The following is a 17,152-nucleotide window of genomic DNA, read 5'->3' on the forward strand; positions in this document are numbered from 1 at the left end:
GGCCTAGAAACTGGGAAGACGGGCTGTTAATCTACATTCAACCAAGAGCCGAACAGACTCCCGCGGTGATGGAGGGCGCCAGCGACCCTCCGCAGCCGAGGCCCTGCGGGGGCGGTGAGCACAGCTTCCCTCCAGGCTAGGCTAAGCCGGGGTCCGGGGAGCACGGGAGAAGGTGCGAGGGCAGCGCTGAAGGGAGACAGACCCTCGTGGGGCCGCAGCACCCCGGCGGGGCCGGGAGAGCGGAGCCGGGTCCAATCCGAGAGCGAGCGCGGTGGCGCCCGAGAGGCGCGGGCCGGGGTCTCCGCGGGGGACGAGGTCCCTCCGGCGCTCTCCCTACGGTGGAGCGGCGCCCCGGGCCCCAGAGAGGCGGGGAAAACCCACCTGCGCGGAGAGCCCGGGTCACGGCAGCGCGGCGCAGCCACGGCAGGTCTCCTCCGAGGGCCTGTGGGCTCAGCTGGGCGCTGCGGACGGCGGCTGCCGAGGGCCAAAAGTAGCCCTGGAGGCCGAGCACCGCCGCCCGCACGCGCCGCGAAACGCCGACTCGGGGAGCCGGCGGAGCAGCGGAGAGGGTGGAATAGGATTCTGGCTCTGCCGGCTCCCTCACCTGTGCCGAGATTGCGCGGTTCTGCCGCAGAGGGTCAGATCCTGCGACCGCTAAGTTCTGGCCTATTCAGTTAGAGCCAGGCTCGGGGAACAGCCCCTGAAAAGGGAAAATACTAATTCGTTATTTGTTATGATGGTGAAGACCTGGTACTAACTAGTTCCAGAAGCTCTCAGTGGAATCCTAATTGAAAAGGTAAATAGCAATCGAGGCCATAAACAGCGGTGACGCACTACAGCCCACCAACAACTGATGCCGAAAAGCTGTTGGCTGAACGAATTAAGGGCTATAGGCATGCAGAGGCCTAGGTACTGTAGACCAGGGGCTTCTGGAGTATTTCAGGGACGCAAGACGGGTGTCATACCTTGCAGCGGCAAGATAGGTGGTGTCTCAGAAAGGAGGAAGGGCCCAACTGGCTAGTAGGCACCCTGACATTTCCCACACCATGAATGAAAGAGGCGGGAAACAGATTGGGAATACCAATTCAACTTTGCAGGTAATTGGGGGTTAGTTAAAATTATGGGTAGGGATGCAATAAGATGAATATTGCTTTTTTTTTTTTTTTTTTTTTTAATGTTTATTATGTGAGAAAGAGACAGCAAGCAGGGGAGGGGCAGAGACAGAGGGAGACACAGAATCCGAAGCAGGCTCCAGGCTCTGAGCTGCCAGCCCAGAGCCGACGCGGGGCTCAAATCCACAGACCGCGAGATCATGACCTGAGCTGAAGTCCCCGCCTAACGGACTGAGCCACCCAGGTGCCCCTGAAAATTGTATTTTAAGACAAGCAATATGGATCCCTTTAGAGAGAGACCAGAGCTGAAGGCAGGGACTCAAATTAGAAGACTAATAGAACAGTCCAGGTACCAGGTGATGAAAGCCTGGATTAATATAGTAGCAATGATTGTAAAGGAAAACTGGACAGGCTCTTGTGAGTGATGAAGTTAAAGAGCTGAAGAGGGAGGTGAAAAAATCAGATGGATTTTTTATGTTGACTGAGGGAATTATGGCATTTCCAAATAAAAATATTCTACCAGCAGTTGAAGATGTTAGACCTAAGTTATTGGATTCAAAACTTTGGCCTAATGCAGAAACTCCACTGTATTTTTGCCTCCAAAGATGGTGAGTCAGTTCCATTATTTTACAATGGAGCCTCAAGTCACTGTGATACAAGTCTAGATTTCCTTTTTGTGGGGATTAGAGGGTTTTGAAGTCCAGATGTTAAGACAATTTAGGGTATTGTCTGTGCCTGCCCACTCTTTGTGCGTACTAAGTATTTCTTGAACATGTTAGGCACCTCAACAGTGGATGAAACCCGAGGGCAAGTAAACAGGGCGGAAAACTGAACCTTAGACAACACCTCGAACTAGGGAATGAGGCAAAAGCGTCACTGATGGGGGCACTCCGAAAAATTTTAACCAAAAGCAGGTCACAGCTGCAAGCAGGTCAGAATTTAAAAAAAAAAAAAAAAAAAAAAAAAAAAAAGGTGCACTCTTTTCTCTCAACTTAGCTGTTAATTCTTTTCACTTTGTTTTGTAACTCCCAGTCTTAGCTTCTATACTTGAAGGCAACTATTTTTGTCCTGTTCAATTTTATAGCCCCAGGGCCTATCAATGTCTCATACATATATTAGACACACAGACATTTGTTACATATATTACCAAAGGCAACAGAGGACAGAGAATGAAGACAGATAAAAAGCCAGAAGTAGTGGCATTTTATTAGAAGTACCCATCCTCTGGTCTCATAAAAGTCTCTTTAGGGGTGCCTGGGTGGCTCCGTCAGTTAAGCATCCAACTTCGGCTCAGGTCATGATCTTGAAGTTTGGGAGTTCAAACCCCGTGTTGGGCTCTGCATGGACAGCTCAGAGCCTGGCACCTGCTTTGAATGTAGTCTCCCTCTCTCTGCTCCTCCCCTGCTTCTGCTCTCTCTCAAAAATAAACATTTAAAAAAAATCATTAAAAACAAATCCCTCTTTTACTTCCTGGACAACCACTAAAGGTCTGGTAACTTGGGTGGACTTGCTTTTATAGGTCATATTGAAAGTGTGCTTTTTTTTTTTTTCCTATGGGACAGGTTTTCAGGCAGTGTAATTTTAAGAAAACGTCTCCAAAGGGACAAAAAGAAAATGAGTTGTTTCACTTAACAGATGCATCGAGATAGACCCTCAAAAACCATAGCAAAAGCCATGCATAGGTTCAGAATAACTCACTGAACTACCCTCTAATTCATAAATGTAGGATTCACAAGTTGCTTTGGAACAAGGAATACTTGTGTGTACTCTTACAACAGAAATGACATTAGAGACAGTCACAGCCTCAGGTGAGTTCAAAAACACCTATTTATCCTATAACATACTTGAAACATGTTAAAGTGTACTTTTTAGGGGAGCCTGGGTGGCTCAGTCAGTTATGCGTCCGACTCTTGGTTTTGACTCAGGTCATGATCTCATGGCTTCGTGGGTTTGAGCTGCTAGCACAGAGCCTGCTTGGGATTCTCTCTCTCCCTCTCTAGCTGCCCTTCCCCCACTCATGCTGTCTCTGTCTCTCTCAAAATAAATAAATAGGCTTAAAAAAAATTTTTTTTAAGTGCACTTTTTCAAAAAAAAAAAAACCCAAAAACAAAAACCCTAACCGTTATAAAAAGGTTTCTTATGGAAAATATATCTTGTTCCAACTTGGGAAGTCAGGAACATATCTTCCTTTTTCTTCAACCCTGTAAATGGGAAAAGAAGCTACCCTTACCACCTACTGCACAACTGAAACCCTCAAATACCTTCACAGCCCCAGCAAAATTAACAAAGTACCATTTTCTTGTGCTTAACTCCCCCTACCCTCCCATCTTTCTAATCTCAGAGTGGGTAGGGGGTGAGAACAGATAGCAGGCAGAAAAAAAGGAAAGGAAAAGGATGAGGTCCTCACGGCAGTGGCTATTCCTGGGGAAATGAGGCACAGATACCACAGCACTACGTTTTATTAGGGATTTCATTAAGGTTAAATCTCTAGAAATGAGGAAGTCAGGGGACACAAAGCCGATGAAGCCGTCTCAGATCTCATAATGAACCACCGGCTCAGGCTCTTTGGTGGGATCGCCGCCTCTTTCCAGGTACAGATTGTTATAAGGATACTGCTTTGGCCCCTGAGGAAAAAACACAGGTCAGCAAGATAGCATACATCCAGCCAATACCTGGCTACACCCCACTCTGAGTTAACAATCACACATGGTAAATGGGTATGAGGTGGCCTCTGGTCGGACCCAGCTGGGCTAGAACAGCAGGAACACTGCTCCTCTTCCCTACTCAGCCCAAGGCAGACAGAAAGCCTAGATTGTAAAAGAGGTGGTGCCTACACTGTGTGTGTGTGTGTGTGTGTGTGTGTGTGTGAGAGAGAGAGAGAGAGAGAGAGAGAAAGAGAGAGTGAGAGTGTGTCGGGGGAGAGAGGGGGAGAGAGAGGGAGACAGAGAAAGAAAAGGAAGGAGGGAGGAAGGGAGAGCGCTTTCTAAATGAGACGATGCATCCATCCATCCCACTCTCTCCTGGGGTCGAGACAGACTCAATCTCCTTTAAGTCACTCAGCCTCTAATGGTTCCACCACTAAAGTGGCCTAGCAAATGAGGCGTGCAGGAGCAGCGGTGGGGGAAAGCACAGAGGAGACACGGCTGGGACGTGCTTTAGGGGCTGCTGGCTTTACCAACAAACAGCTGTCAGGGAACACAGCTCAAGGGGAGGAGGAAAGGGTGATGTGCTTACAGAACTGAAAAATGGAAGAGCCACACTGTGTTTCTTGCTCTCCTGAAGAGAAGTTAGTGCTCACACCAGCCCTACGTGCACTCTCCAGCCTGGAGCCCCTGGGGCTTGGTAGGAAGGCTCGTGTCAGTGCACACAGACACGCCAGCTACCATCAGGACATCGATGATCTCTGCAGAGGTAGCACCGAGCAGCCAACTGCAAACACGACAGTCTTCCTGCTTTCAGTTCCTTCCCGGACAATCTACCCTGTAGACTACTCCCAGATCAATCATCCTAAAGTCCTAGCCTTCATTAGATTATGTCATTTTTCTGTTCAAAAACCCAACACAGTTCGGTGCTGACTAGAGGAAGTCCAGGTCATCACTGGGTCCCCAACCCCTAGCCCAATCTGTACGTGGAACATAGTAGGGTCTTCATAAATATTTGTTGAATTAATGTCTTACTATGCCACTAGTCTTACTATTAATGCCATTGATGTCTTACTATGCTACGAAGCCCAAATCCCTAGCCATGCAATAAAAGCATCCCAACCTAACTGATCAGCTCACCTCACGATATTTTTTTAACATGGCAATTTCCATACCTAATTTCTGAAATCATCAGAATAACCTGGGAACTTGTTAAATATTGATTTTAGAACCCCACCATGGAGCTACTGAATTAGGCTCTCCAGGAATCTGAATTTTTAGCAGCTCTCTAGGTAACCAATACAGCTGGTTATTCTAGGAATATTTTATATGCCTATTCCATTCCAACTAACTCACTCTCCTCTTCATTCTATTTTGTCCTGCCCCAAATGTTCTCTCCAACTTCTCCCCACCATCCAAAGACTATACATATTTTTAGTATTTAGCACCATCCTTCTTTTTAACAGCATCTCACATGTCTTAACACACACATTCACTATTTACATATATACACTAAAACTGCCAAATTCCTGTATCTCTGTTCAAATGTTGCTCACCATTTGCTTATCCAAATTAAACTCCCATAAAGCTAGACAGCATATTTTCTGTGTCCTTTACACTCTCCAAAATAAAATGGTCCATGCTTGTAGTAAATATTTAATTGCTTCCAGTACCCTAAGGGAACTGCCCTTCATGCCTCCAGCAGAGGATAGGTTTCAGCTCTAGATGCCTTGACTCTACCTTGAAAGATCACTTGCTAAAACATAATTAGTGAGTACAGCCCCCAAATGGCAACTCTAGAAGACGAGTTGAGAGGCACCTGGGTGGCTCAGTCAATTGAGTGTCTGACTCTTGGTTTTGGCTCAGGTCATGATCTCATGGTTTGTGAGATTGAGCCCTGCGTCGGTCGGGCAGCACAGAGCCTGCTTGGGATTCCCTCCTTCCTCTCTCTCTATCCCTCCCTCAATATAAATAAGTAAATTTATTTGTTGCTCTCTCAAAATTAGCATTTATAGAAGACGAGTTGACTTCCACATTCTCATTCCTCGCCTAGTCCTAAACCGTTTCTTCTCTCTTAGGCTGATCCAAGATGTGTGCATGGAGCAGTGCTCTGACTCTGGTGCCAGGCCAATGCGTCAGGCCCTCCACAGGCCTTACCAGGAAGACAGGCTTGGTCTTGGCTGGATCCCTACTCTACAGACTTCACTCCCTCAGGAAACAGGGCTAAGCAAATGTGCCTACGGGGACACTTCTCAGATACTCACCACAGGCTGGTAGGTGGGGTAAGTCTCCCCAACCCAAAACATGAACAGCATGAAGGCCACGAAGCCGAAGAGGTGCTTACACATGAGATTCCAGGAAACAGGTGTAGGGGATGTGTCCACACGGTTCCTGATATACATGTCAAGGTCCCAGTGCATCTGAGGCAGAAAAGCAGATAAATACCACATACTGCTCTTCCTGCAAATGGCAGGCGGTCTGCAAAAGGGTGATCAGAGCCTGATATAAAGTTCAATAAAAGCATTCTATTGCCTCAGGACAATACTCTGAGAATCAAGTGTGAGCTACTCTAGCATATAGGACTAGGTGCTGGCTTAGCTCTAGGTTCTGCTGACTAAAGACAGCTCAATCATGGAAGTTCACAATTTTCAAAGTACATAGTTCTGATTATTTCCAGAAGTCCCATTCCATGTACCACACATGGAACCTCAGATCTCAGATCACTGGACCTTGCTTCCTTGGGCAGAAAGCCTTAATGTTATTTAGACAGCAAAGTGCCATTTAGATAAAGAAAGAATCCTCAGGAAGATTTAGGGAGAAGGAAGGAAGGTCAAATGGGATATGGATTTCTCACCGGCTCACCCCAGTTCAACCTCAGGTCTTGGTGGTCCCAGTCATACCATGGATCCCTCTCCTGCTGTGAGCGGTCAGGGAGCTTTGGGTAGTCCCCATATCTGGAGAGACAGAAAAACTTCTGGAAGGGGCTCTGAGCAGCCTCACTCAGAAAACTCAAAGTCCCCTCATGTTAGAGATAAGAACCCAAGTGACAGAAAAAATTGCTTCACCTAAGGACAGAGGAAACCACTTTCAAATCAGTATCTCAATTTATAGTCACTAAGCACAGAACTAACCACAAAAGTCCAAAGTGTAAGTAAAACTTCATGTCAAACTCTGGTTTTTATTTTACCTTTTTAAAGTTTATTTATTTGAGAGTGCACAAGTGAAGGAGAGGCAGAGAGAGAGAGAGAGAGAGAGAGAGGGAGAGAGAGAGAGAGAGAGAGAATATCCCAAGCCAAATTCCCCCTCCTCCCCCATCCCAGTGTGGGCTCGAACCCACAAACCATGAGATCATGATCTGAGCAGAAACCAAGAGTCAGACTCAACGACTGAGCCACCCAGACGCCCCTAGGTCAAATTCTGCAACATTATAACATATATGCTTGTCCCCCTCTTTCAAAAACAACAAAAAGTCATGCAATGTTATAATGTCAGAGCTGGAAGGGAATTTAGCAATTAATCACTCTGATTTCCTCATTAGACAGAAAATAAAACTGTAGTTTAGTCTGAACCCAAGGTCACCCAGCTAATTGGAATACAAACAAAAGGGGTTCAGATTAGAAAAGCTTTCTCTTCATGGCAACTGTGCTCCCAACCACCAAGTTAGCATGCATCTCCATGTCTCAAACACCTCAGGGGATTTCCTGCTAAGCTGGGTTTCCCCCCAACAAATCCAGTTTCAGCTTATACAGACTGCTACCAATGCTACTCTTGTCCACAACAAAATAAGAGGCATAGGAAATGATGACAACTAGTCATGTGTCACAGAAAATGATTGGAAAACAAGAAGAAGAATAGGAGCTGCTAAAACCACTATTGAAAGAGCGATGCTAGGAAAGAAAATGAGGGTGATGGTAATCGCTCCAGATAATTAACCATGGGGATGTTATTTAAAGGGGGGGGGGGGGTGGATTGGCGTAGGGGAGTTGGCTGCTTAATCCGCTTGACAGTGACTACAATTTCCACAGCCCTAATAGCAAAGGTATTTTTTTTACAAGAAAGATATACACACGAATATAGAGTACTCCATCTACAAATACGGCTCTCAAGACAGGAGTCCAGCTCCAGCCTGATCACGTGTCTGCATGACAGCACCTGAGCCCAGCAGATGCTCAATCTAAATGAAACCTTGCGCTCTGGATGAAGCCAAGGAAAGTTCCTGCTATTCAGGGGTCCTCGAGGGAGCTATTAAAATCCCGGCTTCCTCATTTGAGGAAACAGCCTGAGCCAAGGAGAAAATTGAAGTCCTCTAGGCTGCAGCTGCTCACCCATCACCTCCCACCTCCCTCCACCGAGAAAAGCACCCACACCACTGACTCTGAGGGATCACGAGAAGGTTCAGGGAAAATGGTCAGAGTGGAGCCACGCAATGGAGCTGGCCATCTCCCATCACTACCCGGCTGCCAGCAGACTCTGCATCTCACCCCATGCCATCATCAGGGTACGGTTGGTAGTCTTCTACTCGCATATTATACTTCTTGGCGGCGGCGGCCCGTTCTTCTGGGGTCTTGGGATAGGGCCCCGGGAGCATGTCCTTGGTAATGTGCGAAGCTGGAGAGCAGAAAGGGGCGGGTCAGAAAAGACCTGGTCCCTCCTGCCGCCCCGAAGGCTTCAAGGTGCGGAGGCTGTGGCAGCCCGGGCTTCAAAGGACCAGGTGAGACTTGACTCCTTTCTCTGTGGATATACCTCCGTCCCCTCGCCGGACACGGCCACTGCAGTATCCGCGATACCCACCCCCCCCCCACCCTCGACACACCAAACCTCAGGCATCCCCTTCCCACATTGAGGCCTCGCCCGTTTTGGCGAACCTGTCCGTGCTCCCAGCGGCACCACGGTCCGGGCTGCCCTTTGCAGCCATCGGACTCCCAGGACCCGCGCCCTGGCCGCCGCCATCTTCACCTTCCTCCAGTTTCACTCTGCACATGCGCAAAGGCTTTGTCACGGCGGCTGAGCCGGGTCAAACGCGACGAGGGAAGCCTGCAGTGAAGGAAAGTCTTAAGGGTTCAACAAGGGCGGGGCTTAAACTGTGTTGGGAAGCCACAGGGAAGATGACCGAATGGATAGAGACAGAAAGCTAGAAGGAGAGAAAATGAATTAAGTCACTACTTTGATATTTCATATTATTGTGTCCCTTTCTCCGTCAGGGGACTCAGACGCTTACAAGGATAATGGGGACTCAACCCGAGCATCTCATGTGAACAGCTAACCTACCCGCCCCGCCCCTCCAGGAGTAGTACCCGGGAGATGAGTCCGCCTTAACTTGTTCTCTGCTTGCCCTTTTCCTCTCCTTCACTGACACGTCCTCCTTTCATCCCCAAAAGTGATTATTCCTCAAATTCAGCCCTTGGTCTTCCTTGTTCTTGTTCTGTTCTGCAAGTTGTTCGATCTTCACGTACAGGCATGGTGCAACACACAAATCGGCCCCAAATTCGCTCCTCAGTTTTACTTCGTGTTTACACTTGAATGTCCCAGTCACCTCAATCCAACAAATGTAAAACGAATCCTAGCACCAGAAACAGCTCTTCCCAGACTGGCTAAAACCTCAGATCGGCTAGGACTTGTATTAAATAGATTTCAAGCAGGACGGACCACAGTTACAAACACTCGCTTAACAGAAGAATGGGGGATATTATCATGTTTGCATGTGAATATGTTTTCACTTTCACATAAGTGGGATTTGCATAATTTACGCAATATAAATGTGCACATATCTCCAGCAACTTCTGGTATGATCACTGTTTTGGAGCAGAATCCATTATTATAGACATTCTCAAATATATATTACAGCAATAAAAATTATATGAACTATTTGACATATAAAATTGGGGGAGGACTACTTCATAGCAACTTGCCCTCTTGTAAATGAGCATCTCTAGTTGATGTTCAAAATAATTGTACAATTCCTGCATTCATTCAAAGCAAGCCCTGATCTAATTGGGTCCAGAAACAGAGCTGTTCTGATTTATTTAATTATTTTTATCATGATATAATTCATATAACATAAAAGTCATCCCTTTGAAGTGTACAATAGGGGCGCCTGGCTGGCTCAGTCGGTTAAGCGTCTGACTTTGGCTCAGGTCATGATCTCATGACACCCTGCGTCGGGCTCTGTGCTGACAGCTCAGAGCCTGGAGCCTGCTTCGGATTCTGTGTCTCCCTCTCTCTCTGCCCCTCCCCTGCTCACACTCTGTCTCCCAATAATAAATGAATGTTAAAAAAATTGTTTTAAAGTGTAACAATAAAGTGATTTTTGGTATATTTACAAAGTTGAGCAATCATCAGCACTAATTCTAAATCATTTTCATTACCCCCAAGAGAAACCCTGTCCCTGATAGTGTATTCCCCCACCCTCTGGCAACACTAATCTGCTGTCTGTCTGGATGGATTTGCCTATTCTGTACATTTCATATAAATGGAATCATGTAATATGTAACCTTTTGTGTCTGACTTACTTCACATAGCATAATGTTTTCAAGGTTTGTCCATGTTGTAGCATGTGTCAGTTCTCCATTCCTTTTTATGCCAAATAACATATGGATACACAACCTTTTGTTTATACAGTGGTCAGTTGATAAACATTGGGGTTATTTTCACTTTGAGATTATTGTGAATTATGCTGCTGTGAACATTCCTGTACAAGTTTTTGTGTGGATGTATGTTTTCAATTCTCTTTGCTATATACCTAGCAGTAGAATGGCTGGATTAAAAAAAAGAAAAAGAATTTCTGGATCATAGGATAACTCTATGTTTAGCTTTCTGCAGAACTGCAAAACTCTTTTTCAAAGAAGCTGTACCACTTTACATTCCCACTAGCAGCATGTAAGGGTTTCAATTTTTCCACATTCTCACCAACATTTGTTACTGTCTTTTTTATTATAGCCATTCTAGTGGCCAGGAATGGTATTTCATTGTGGTTTTGATTTGCATTCCCCTGATGACTACAGATATTGAGCACCTTTTCATGTGCTTATTGGCCATAGTATATCTTTGGAGAAGTGTCTATTCAAGTCTTTCATCCATTTCTTAATTGGGTTGACTTTTTATTGCTAAGTTGTAAGAATTCTCTACGAATTCTAGAGACAAGTCACTTATCAGCTATATGATTTGTAAATATTTTCTCCCATTCTATGCATTGTCTTTCTACTTTCTTGATGGTGTCCTTTCAGACCTTTTTTTTTTTTTTTTTTATCCTGGAAGGTGTTGGAATTTGTCAAAAGCTTTCTCTGTCAATTGAGATGATCATGTGATTTTTTTTTTCTTCTATTAATACGGTTAATTTTCAGATGTTGAACCAACATTGCATCCCTGGAATAAATCCTACTTGGTCATGGTATTTAATCCTTTTTGATATAATGCTGGATTTGGCTTCCTAGTGTTTTGTTGGGGATTTTTGCATCTATATTCATAAGGGATATTGGTCTATAGTTCTTTCTTCTTGTGATATCTTTGCCTCATTTAGGTATCAGGATAATACTTTCCTCATAGTTGGGGAGTGTTCCCCTATTTTTTGGAAGAGTTTGTGAAAGAGTAGTGTTAATACTTTTTAAAATGTTTGGTAGGATTTATCAGTGAATCCATTTAGTCCTGGGCTTTTCTTTGTGGAATGTTTTTTTATTCCTATTTTAATCTCTTTACTTGTTGTAAGTCTATTCAGATTTTCTATTTCTTCTTAAATCAGTTATGATAGTATGTGCCTTTCTATGAATTTGTCTATTTCACGTAGGTTATCTAATTTTTTGGCATACAATTGTATATAGTATTCCCTTGCACTCCTTTTAATTCTTGTGAAGTCAGTAGTAATGACCCTTCTTTCATTCTTGATTTTAGTAATTTGAATCTTCTTATTCTAATTTATTTTTAATTCCCAAGTTTACATATTTAATATACTCTTGTAAAAATACAAATATGCAGATAAAACTAGGGTCTTGGTTGGCACCCACAACCCCAAACCCTCCACAGAGGTAACCCCATTATCAGTTTGGTGTAGCATAGTTACATGCAGCATAATTACATAGTTAAGCTAGTGTATTAGTTTTTTATTGCTGCATAACAAATTACCATAAATTTAGTAGCAGCCCTAAACAACACCAATTAATTATGTCACATTTTCTATGAGTCAGAAGTCCAGACACAGTTTAGCTGGGTCTCAGCTCAGGGTCTCAACAAGTTGAACTTAAGGTATTTGTGGGGGCTGTTGTCCTCATCTGAAGCTCTGTGTTTTTTTCCAAGCTCAGTGGTTGTTGGCAGGATTCAGTTCCTTACAGTTGCAGGACTAAGGTCCCTGCCGTCTTGCTGGCTGTCAACCAGGAGACTTTTTCAGCTTCTAGAGCCTACCTGCCATTCTCTGCCACAAGGAGTTTACTCCTTCAAATCCAACAGGAGAGAACTTCTTTGGCTTCAAATCTTTCCAGCTTCTGTCACTGCCCTCTAGACCCAGATTGGAAGAGTTCGAGTTATTGGGTCAGGCCCACCCAGGGTCAATCTCCCTTTTGATGAACTCGCAGTGAACTGATTAGGAACCTTAATTACATTTTTTGCTATATAACATAACCTCACTGAAGGAATGATACCCTACCATATTCATAAGATCTGCTCTTATAAAACTTATAGGGCACGTACACGATGGGATAGAAATCTTTGGATCCATCTTAGAATTTGGCCTCCCAGAACTGGCCGTAAAAACTGTCTAAATAAGCAATAGAAGTCATTGAGAAGGCCTTTTATAACCAATACAAATTGTTGGAAAATGTGAGACACTCATGGTTGGCCATTATTAGTAATAATCTTGGTTCCGTGGCAGAAACATCTTTCAATGGGGCACCTGGGTGGCTCAGCTAGTTAAGCATTCAACTCGATTTTAGCTCAGGTCATGATATCACTGTTGTGAGATTGAGCCCCACATCAGGCTCCACATTGTAAGTGCAGAACCTGCTTGGGATTCTCTCTCTACCTCTCTCTCTGCCTCTCCCCTGTTCTCTCTTTTTCTCTCTTAAAAATAAATAAATGGGCGCCTGGGTGGCTCAGTCAGTTAAGTGTCCAACTCTTGGTTTTGGCTCAGGTCATGATCTCATGGTTCATGAGTTCGAGCCCTGCATGAGGCTCTTTGCTGTCAGCACAGAGCCTGCTTCAGATCCTCTGTCCCCCTTCCTCTCTGCCCCTCCCCTGCTTGGGCTGTCTTTCAACTTGCCATATATCTTTTGTTTAGGCCTTCAGAGCAAACTTTGCCCAACATCTATCAATCTGCCTTTCCCTTCTGACTTCCTTAGGTCAAGGGTTGGCTTCTCTCCCCATCCATGACTGTAAAGTTGAAAGCCCCATTAAATTGGCCTCCTTCTCTGCTTCTTGTGTAGACTTGAGCACACTGAAGCAGAAATAATATTTTGTGGATTGAGTAACCAGGTGATCACCCCTATTCAGTAGGTCTAACCTCTGGGCCCCAAGTCTTCAGGGGCGGAGCTTAGTATGTAGAGCTGTAGGTCACCATTAGGAGGAGCTCTCCCCAGGCCCCGGTTCCGCTTCCTTTGTGTCTCCGGACCGCTCTCTCTCGAAGTCATCTCTATGGTTTCCGTTGTAGTTTATCCGGAATAGGCGGAGCTTCCGGTTCCGGTGGGGCAGTCTGTAGCGAAGGAGATGGCGGCGACAGCAGCGGAGGCCGTGGCCTCGGGCTCTGGAGAACCCCGGGAAGAAGCTGAAGCCCCCGGCCCAGCCTGGGATGAGTCCCAACTGCGCAATTATAGCTTCCCGACCCGGCCCATCCCGCGTCTGAGTCAGAGCGACCCCCGGGCGGAGGAACTTATCGAGAATGAGGTAGGGGGCGGGGCCCCGCCCGAAGGGGGAGGGGGAAGGGACCAGGTTGAGAAGAGAGGTCAAAGGTGAATGGTGAAGGATGTGGGGGACTGGCTGGGCTGTCGCCTAGGACCTAAGGGAAGATGGAGAGGGAGGCGAGGAGACATGGGCCTTAAGGGGTTCGCGCTTGTTCACAGTAGAAATTATTTTGAAGTGGGAAAGTTTTTGGAGTCCTGAGACAACAATGCACCAAATCCTTGGGATGACTTCATTTGTTTTTTTCACTTGGTTTTTCCACTTAGGAGCCTGTGGTGCTGACAGACACAAATCTTGTGTACCCTGCTCTGAAATGGGACCTTGAATATCTGCAGGAGAACATTGGCAACGGAGACTTCTCTGTGTACAGTGCCAGCACCCACAAGTTTTTGTACTACGATGAGAAGAAGATGGCTAATTTCCAGAACTTTAAGCCCAAGTCCAACAGGGAGGAAATGAAATTTCATGAGTTTGTTGAGAAACTGCAGGATATACAGCAGCAAGGAGGGGAAGAAAGGTAAGTTCCCAGATCATGATTTCCCACTGAATCTGGGGCATCCATTTTCCTTTCTTGTAGCTGCTTGAGCATATAGAGGAGTTGGATGAGTTCTCTAGCTTGAGAGATGAGAGAATTTATTAGATTTGAATTGGAACTCTGAAGTTCTTCGTCGTCTTTACAAAGTGGGAGAGTTGCCTGGAAGGGTCAGATAGGTGAACAAAGCGAGTGAAATTGTTTAGATGAAAACTACAGTGAAGTTGAATGCATATGCCCTGTTCATTACTTGACTCTTGTTTCTATTTGGGAGTGCAGTTTCAGGGTTTGCCAGATACTCTCATTTTTCAAGAAAAGCCAGAAATCAAGATTTTTACTTAAATGTTTGTGTTTTTTTTGTTTTTTGTTACTTTTAAATGTGGGCAACTAATTCGCATTTTTGTTTTTTGTATATGTTTTTATGTTAAATTTTTTTTATTAAGTTTATTTTTGGAGAGAAAGAGCGTGTGTGCACACATGCTGGGGATGGGCAGAGAGAGAGTGAGAGAATCCCAAGCAGGCTCCGTGCTGTCAGTGCAGAGCCCAGCTCGGGGCTCAAATGCAGGAACCGTGAGATCATGACCTGAGCCAAAACCAAGAGTCTGGTGCTTATAACTGACTGAGCCACCTAGGTGCCCCTAATTCAAATTATTAAAAATGCTGCAGGTCGGTGGGGGGGGGGGGGGGGGGGGGGGGGGTTGGGACAAGCAAAAACAACTCAATTGGATTTAGCCCTGAGATTGCCAGTTTGTATTCTGTGTCCTAAAATATTGGGCTGGCTGGGGACTGTTGAAACTGGAAAGTTTTATAGATTTTCATGATTCTGGGGTGAAGGATACCAGGATCCACTAGATTAGGGAAGATCAGATTCAATGGGGGAGGGGTTGATACAGATTTTCATATTGTACTAGAGATAGCAAACACAAGACACACACAGAAGTGACTCTTTCTCCTCTTATTCTAATATACGAAACGAAGACAGTCTCTGAGGTAGGTCCCAGACAGAATTCAATTCCATGCTATAACATTGTTTCTAGGAATTGTCACTGAGTATGTCATGGTGAATGATCATCTCTGTCGCACACTTGGTATCCAGCTCTGGGTTTCTCTTTAGTCTCCTGCCTCAATTCTTTTCCTGACTCTTTGTTAGCAGCATATGGCTGAGTGAATGGATTCAAAATGTCTTTTTTTTTTTTTTTTTTTTTTTTTTTTTTTTTGGCTTCCTGATACTTTGCAGTTATCTTAATGATAGAACTTTAACCAAAAAGAGTTTCCAAGATCTCAACCATGATTGATCTGTTCTTTATGTCTTACAAAGGCTGCTGTAGCTGAATCATCTTGTACATTAGTTTCTTCAGATTTAACATAGCGTGTACGTGTGTGTGCATACATCCACACATACCCCAGCGTTTGGAGAGAGGGCGTTTAAGTGGTGCTGGAGTGTAATTCCACTAAATGAACATTTGTACTGGAAGGAGCTTGAAATTAGACACATGTGCACACATGCTGGGGAGGGACAGAGAGAGAGTGAGAATCCCAAGCAGGCTCCGTGTTCTCAGTGCAGAGCCCAGCGCGGGGCTCATACGCAGGAACCGTGAGATCGTGACCTGAGCCGAAACCAAGAGTCAGGTGCTTATAACCGACTGAGCCACCTAGGTGCCCCTAATTCAAATTTTTAAAATTAGACACTTTAAGTTTCTTACTTCCCTTAGGGGGAGCAGTTTGCCTAAGTATAAGCTATGAGTGTAGTCTGTACTTTATGGGTGATTCAAGGAAAATTTCTTTCTTTGTGCAAGTTCTGCCACACCAGCTGACTGACTTTATCACCAGTCAACTCCATTGTGTAATTGTACGGGTCGTTAAGGTTCTAGGAATTCTGAGATTCCTCTTTGAGCTCTTTTGACCAATTACTGTTCAGCTATAATAGGAATTGCTTGGATTCACATTTGGTGAGTGTTCTGCCTCTTTCAAAGTTACTTGGCAAAATTTTTATATGAATATATATTTTATAATCTCTGGAGAGAGTCTGAAGGTTACATTCGAGTCTTGAGGGTTCCTTGTCCCCCAAAAGATCGCTAGTGTTTACAACTTGTCAAGATTTCTAGTTAATATTGTCTTAAACATTCTGGTTCTAGGCACTGAGAAACCTTTGAGCTTTTTTTTTTTTTTAAGTTCATTTATTTATTTTGAGAGACAGAGACGGGGTGGGGGGGGGGGGCAGTGAGAGAGGAGGAGTGAGAATCCTAAGCAGCACAGAGCCCGACATGTAGCTCATGTCCTGAGCCAAAACCGAGTTGGACGCTTAATCCACTGAGCCACCCAGGCAACCAATATGCCTTTTGAAGTAATGGTCTCAGGACTAGGATGGGGCTTTTGCATTTTGTCTTCATGTTTGCCCCTTTATTAATATTTCTTGTGGGGCTTGATCAAGTGTGTCTGGGTTTTCGTATCCCTTAAGTAACTTCTGATCTTCTACGGTGTATTAGGAGCCCTGGGTCTGCAGAAAACCTGATGAGGCCTTCAGCTGTAGAAGGCTACTACAGAGAGGTGGCTCAGTTAGTTAAGATAAACTAGGGTTCAAGCCAGAGTCAATGACTTGAAACAGCAAAGGTTTATTTAGCTTTATAACAACAATAGTCATGCTGCATTTCTATCCACACTTCATGTCGAGGTTCTGCTCTTACGTCTTTTTTTTCATTTTGGGACCCAGATTGCCCCAGCAGCTACTATCTGAAACCTTGTAGTTGTTTAGCAGAGAGAAAGGGATGTGGTGGTAGTGTATGCTCGTTCTTCACATTACAGTTTGGAAGCAACACAAGTCATTTTTGCGGACATTTAGTTGGTCAGAGTAAGTTAAATAAGCAAGCTTGGCTTCAAGAGGGGTACAGAAGAATTTAACTCTCCCACAGGGAGGGAACTAGCTCTTGGTGAACAGTAATACAATTTACCATAATGGCCATCGAGGGCCAAAGAGGATGTCTCAGGCC

General features: G+C 45.0%; 3 protein-coding genes across 20 annotated transcripts in view; 1 reads left to right on the top strand and 2 right to left on the bottom strand.

The window, feature by feature from the left end:
• Positions 1–452, bottom strand: part of SEC31B (SEC31 homolog B, COPII coat complex component) — a 36,927-nt gene extending 36,475 nt beyond the window's left edge. For 14 of the 15 annotated variants that reach the window (XM_042908393.1, XM_042908392.1, XM_042908387.1 and 11 more), the window contains exon 1: positions 382–452. The gene's annotated coding sequence lies outside the window, so the exon portion shown is untranslated. Of the gene's footprint in view, positions 1–35; positions 97–381 lie in introns of those variants that run through there. The other variant, XM_042908384.1, reaches the window with a different exon arrangement.
• A 3,103-nt stretch (positions 453–3,555) lies between these two features.
• NDUFB8 (NADH:ubiquinone oxidoreductase subunit B8) lies at positions 3,556–13,380 on the bottom strand. Of its 2 annotated transcripts, XM_042909025.1 has the most exons (6): positions 13,239–13,326; positions 8,620–8,788; positions 8,236–8,362; positions 6,609–6,708; positions 6,019–6,174; positions 3,556–3,736 (listed from the first exon to the last, which is right to left on the bottom strand). In XM_042909025.1, exons 2-6 carry the CDS (start codon positions 8,702–8,704, stop codon positions 3,644–3,646), a joined length of 561 nt encoding a protein of 186 aa, XP_042764959.1. In that variant the 5' UTR covers positions 8,705–8,788; positions 13,239–13,326; the 3' UTR covers positions 3,556–3,643. The 2 variants fall into 2 exon arrangements, with proteins under 2 accessions (XP_042764959.1, XP_042764958.1); XM_042909024.1 differs by lacking the exon at positions 8,620–8,788 and having other exon boundaries at positions 13,239–13,380.
• A 45-nt stretch (positions 13,381–13,425) lies between these two features.
• The window catches only part of HIF1AN (hypoxia inducible factor 1 subunit alpha inhibitor), a 76,250-nt gene continuing 72,523 nt past the window's right edge, over positions 13,426–17,152 (top strand). For all 3 annotated transcript variants that reach the window (XR_006194756.1, XM_042909023.1, XM_042909022.1), the window contains exons 1-2: positions 13,426–13,618; positions 13,900–14,150. Coding sequence is in view for 2 of the 3 variants with exons in the window: in XM_042909023.1 (XP_042764957.1) it covers positions 13,442–13,618; positions 13,900–14,150 (428 nt within the window). In the remaining variant the exon portion in view is untranslated. The remainder of the gene's footprint in view (positions 13,619–13,899; positions 14,151–17,152) is intronic.

Source organism: Panthera leo, chromosome D2 (genome assembly GCF_018350215.1).
Source record: "Panthera leo isolate Ple1 chromosome D2, P.leo_Ple1_pat1.1, whole genome shotgun sequence".
Taxonomy (NCBI): domain Eukaryota; kingdom Metazoa; phylum Chordata; class Mammalia; order Carnivora; family Felidae; genus Panthera; species Panthera leo.

Excerpts from the sequence above, each read along its gene's own strand:
- NDUFB8 (XM_042909024.1), bottom strand. The coding sequence starts at position 13,365 with ATGACTTCGAGAGAGAGCGGTCCGGAGACACAAAGGAAGCGGAACCGG. Across the intron at positions 6,709-8,235 it reads TACCCTGATGATGGCATGGG|ATATGGGGACTACCCAAAGC; the intron begins GTGAGATGCAGA and ends CTGTCTCTCCAG. Across the intron at positions 3,737-6,018 it reads ACCCCACCTACCAGCCTGTG|GGGCCAAAGCAGTATCCTTA; the intron begins GTGAGTATCTGA and ends TTTTTTCCTCAG.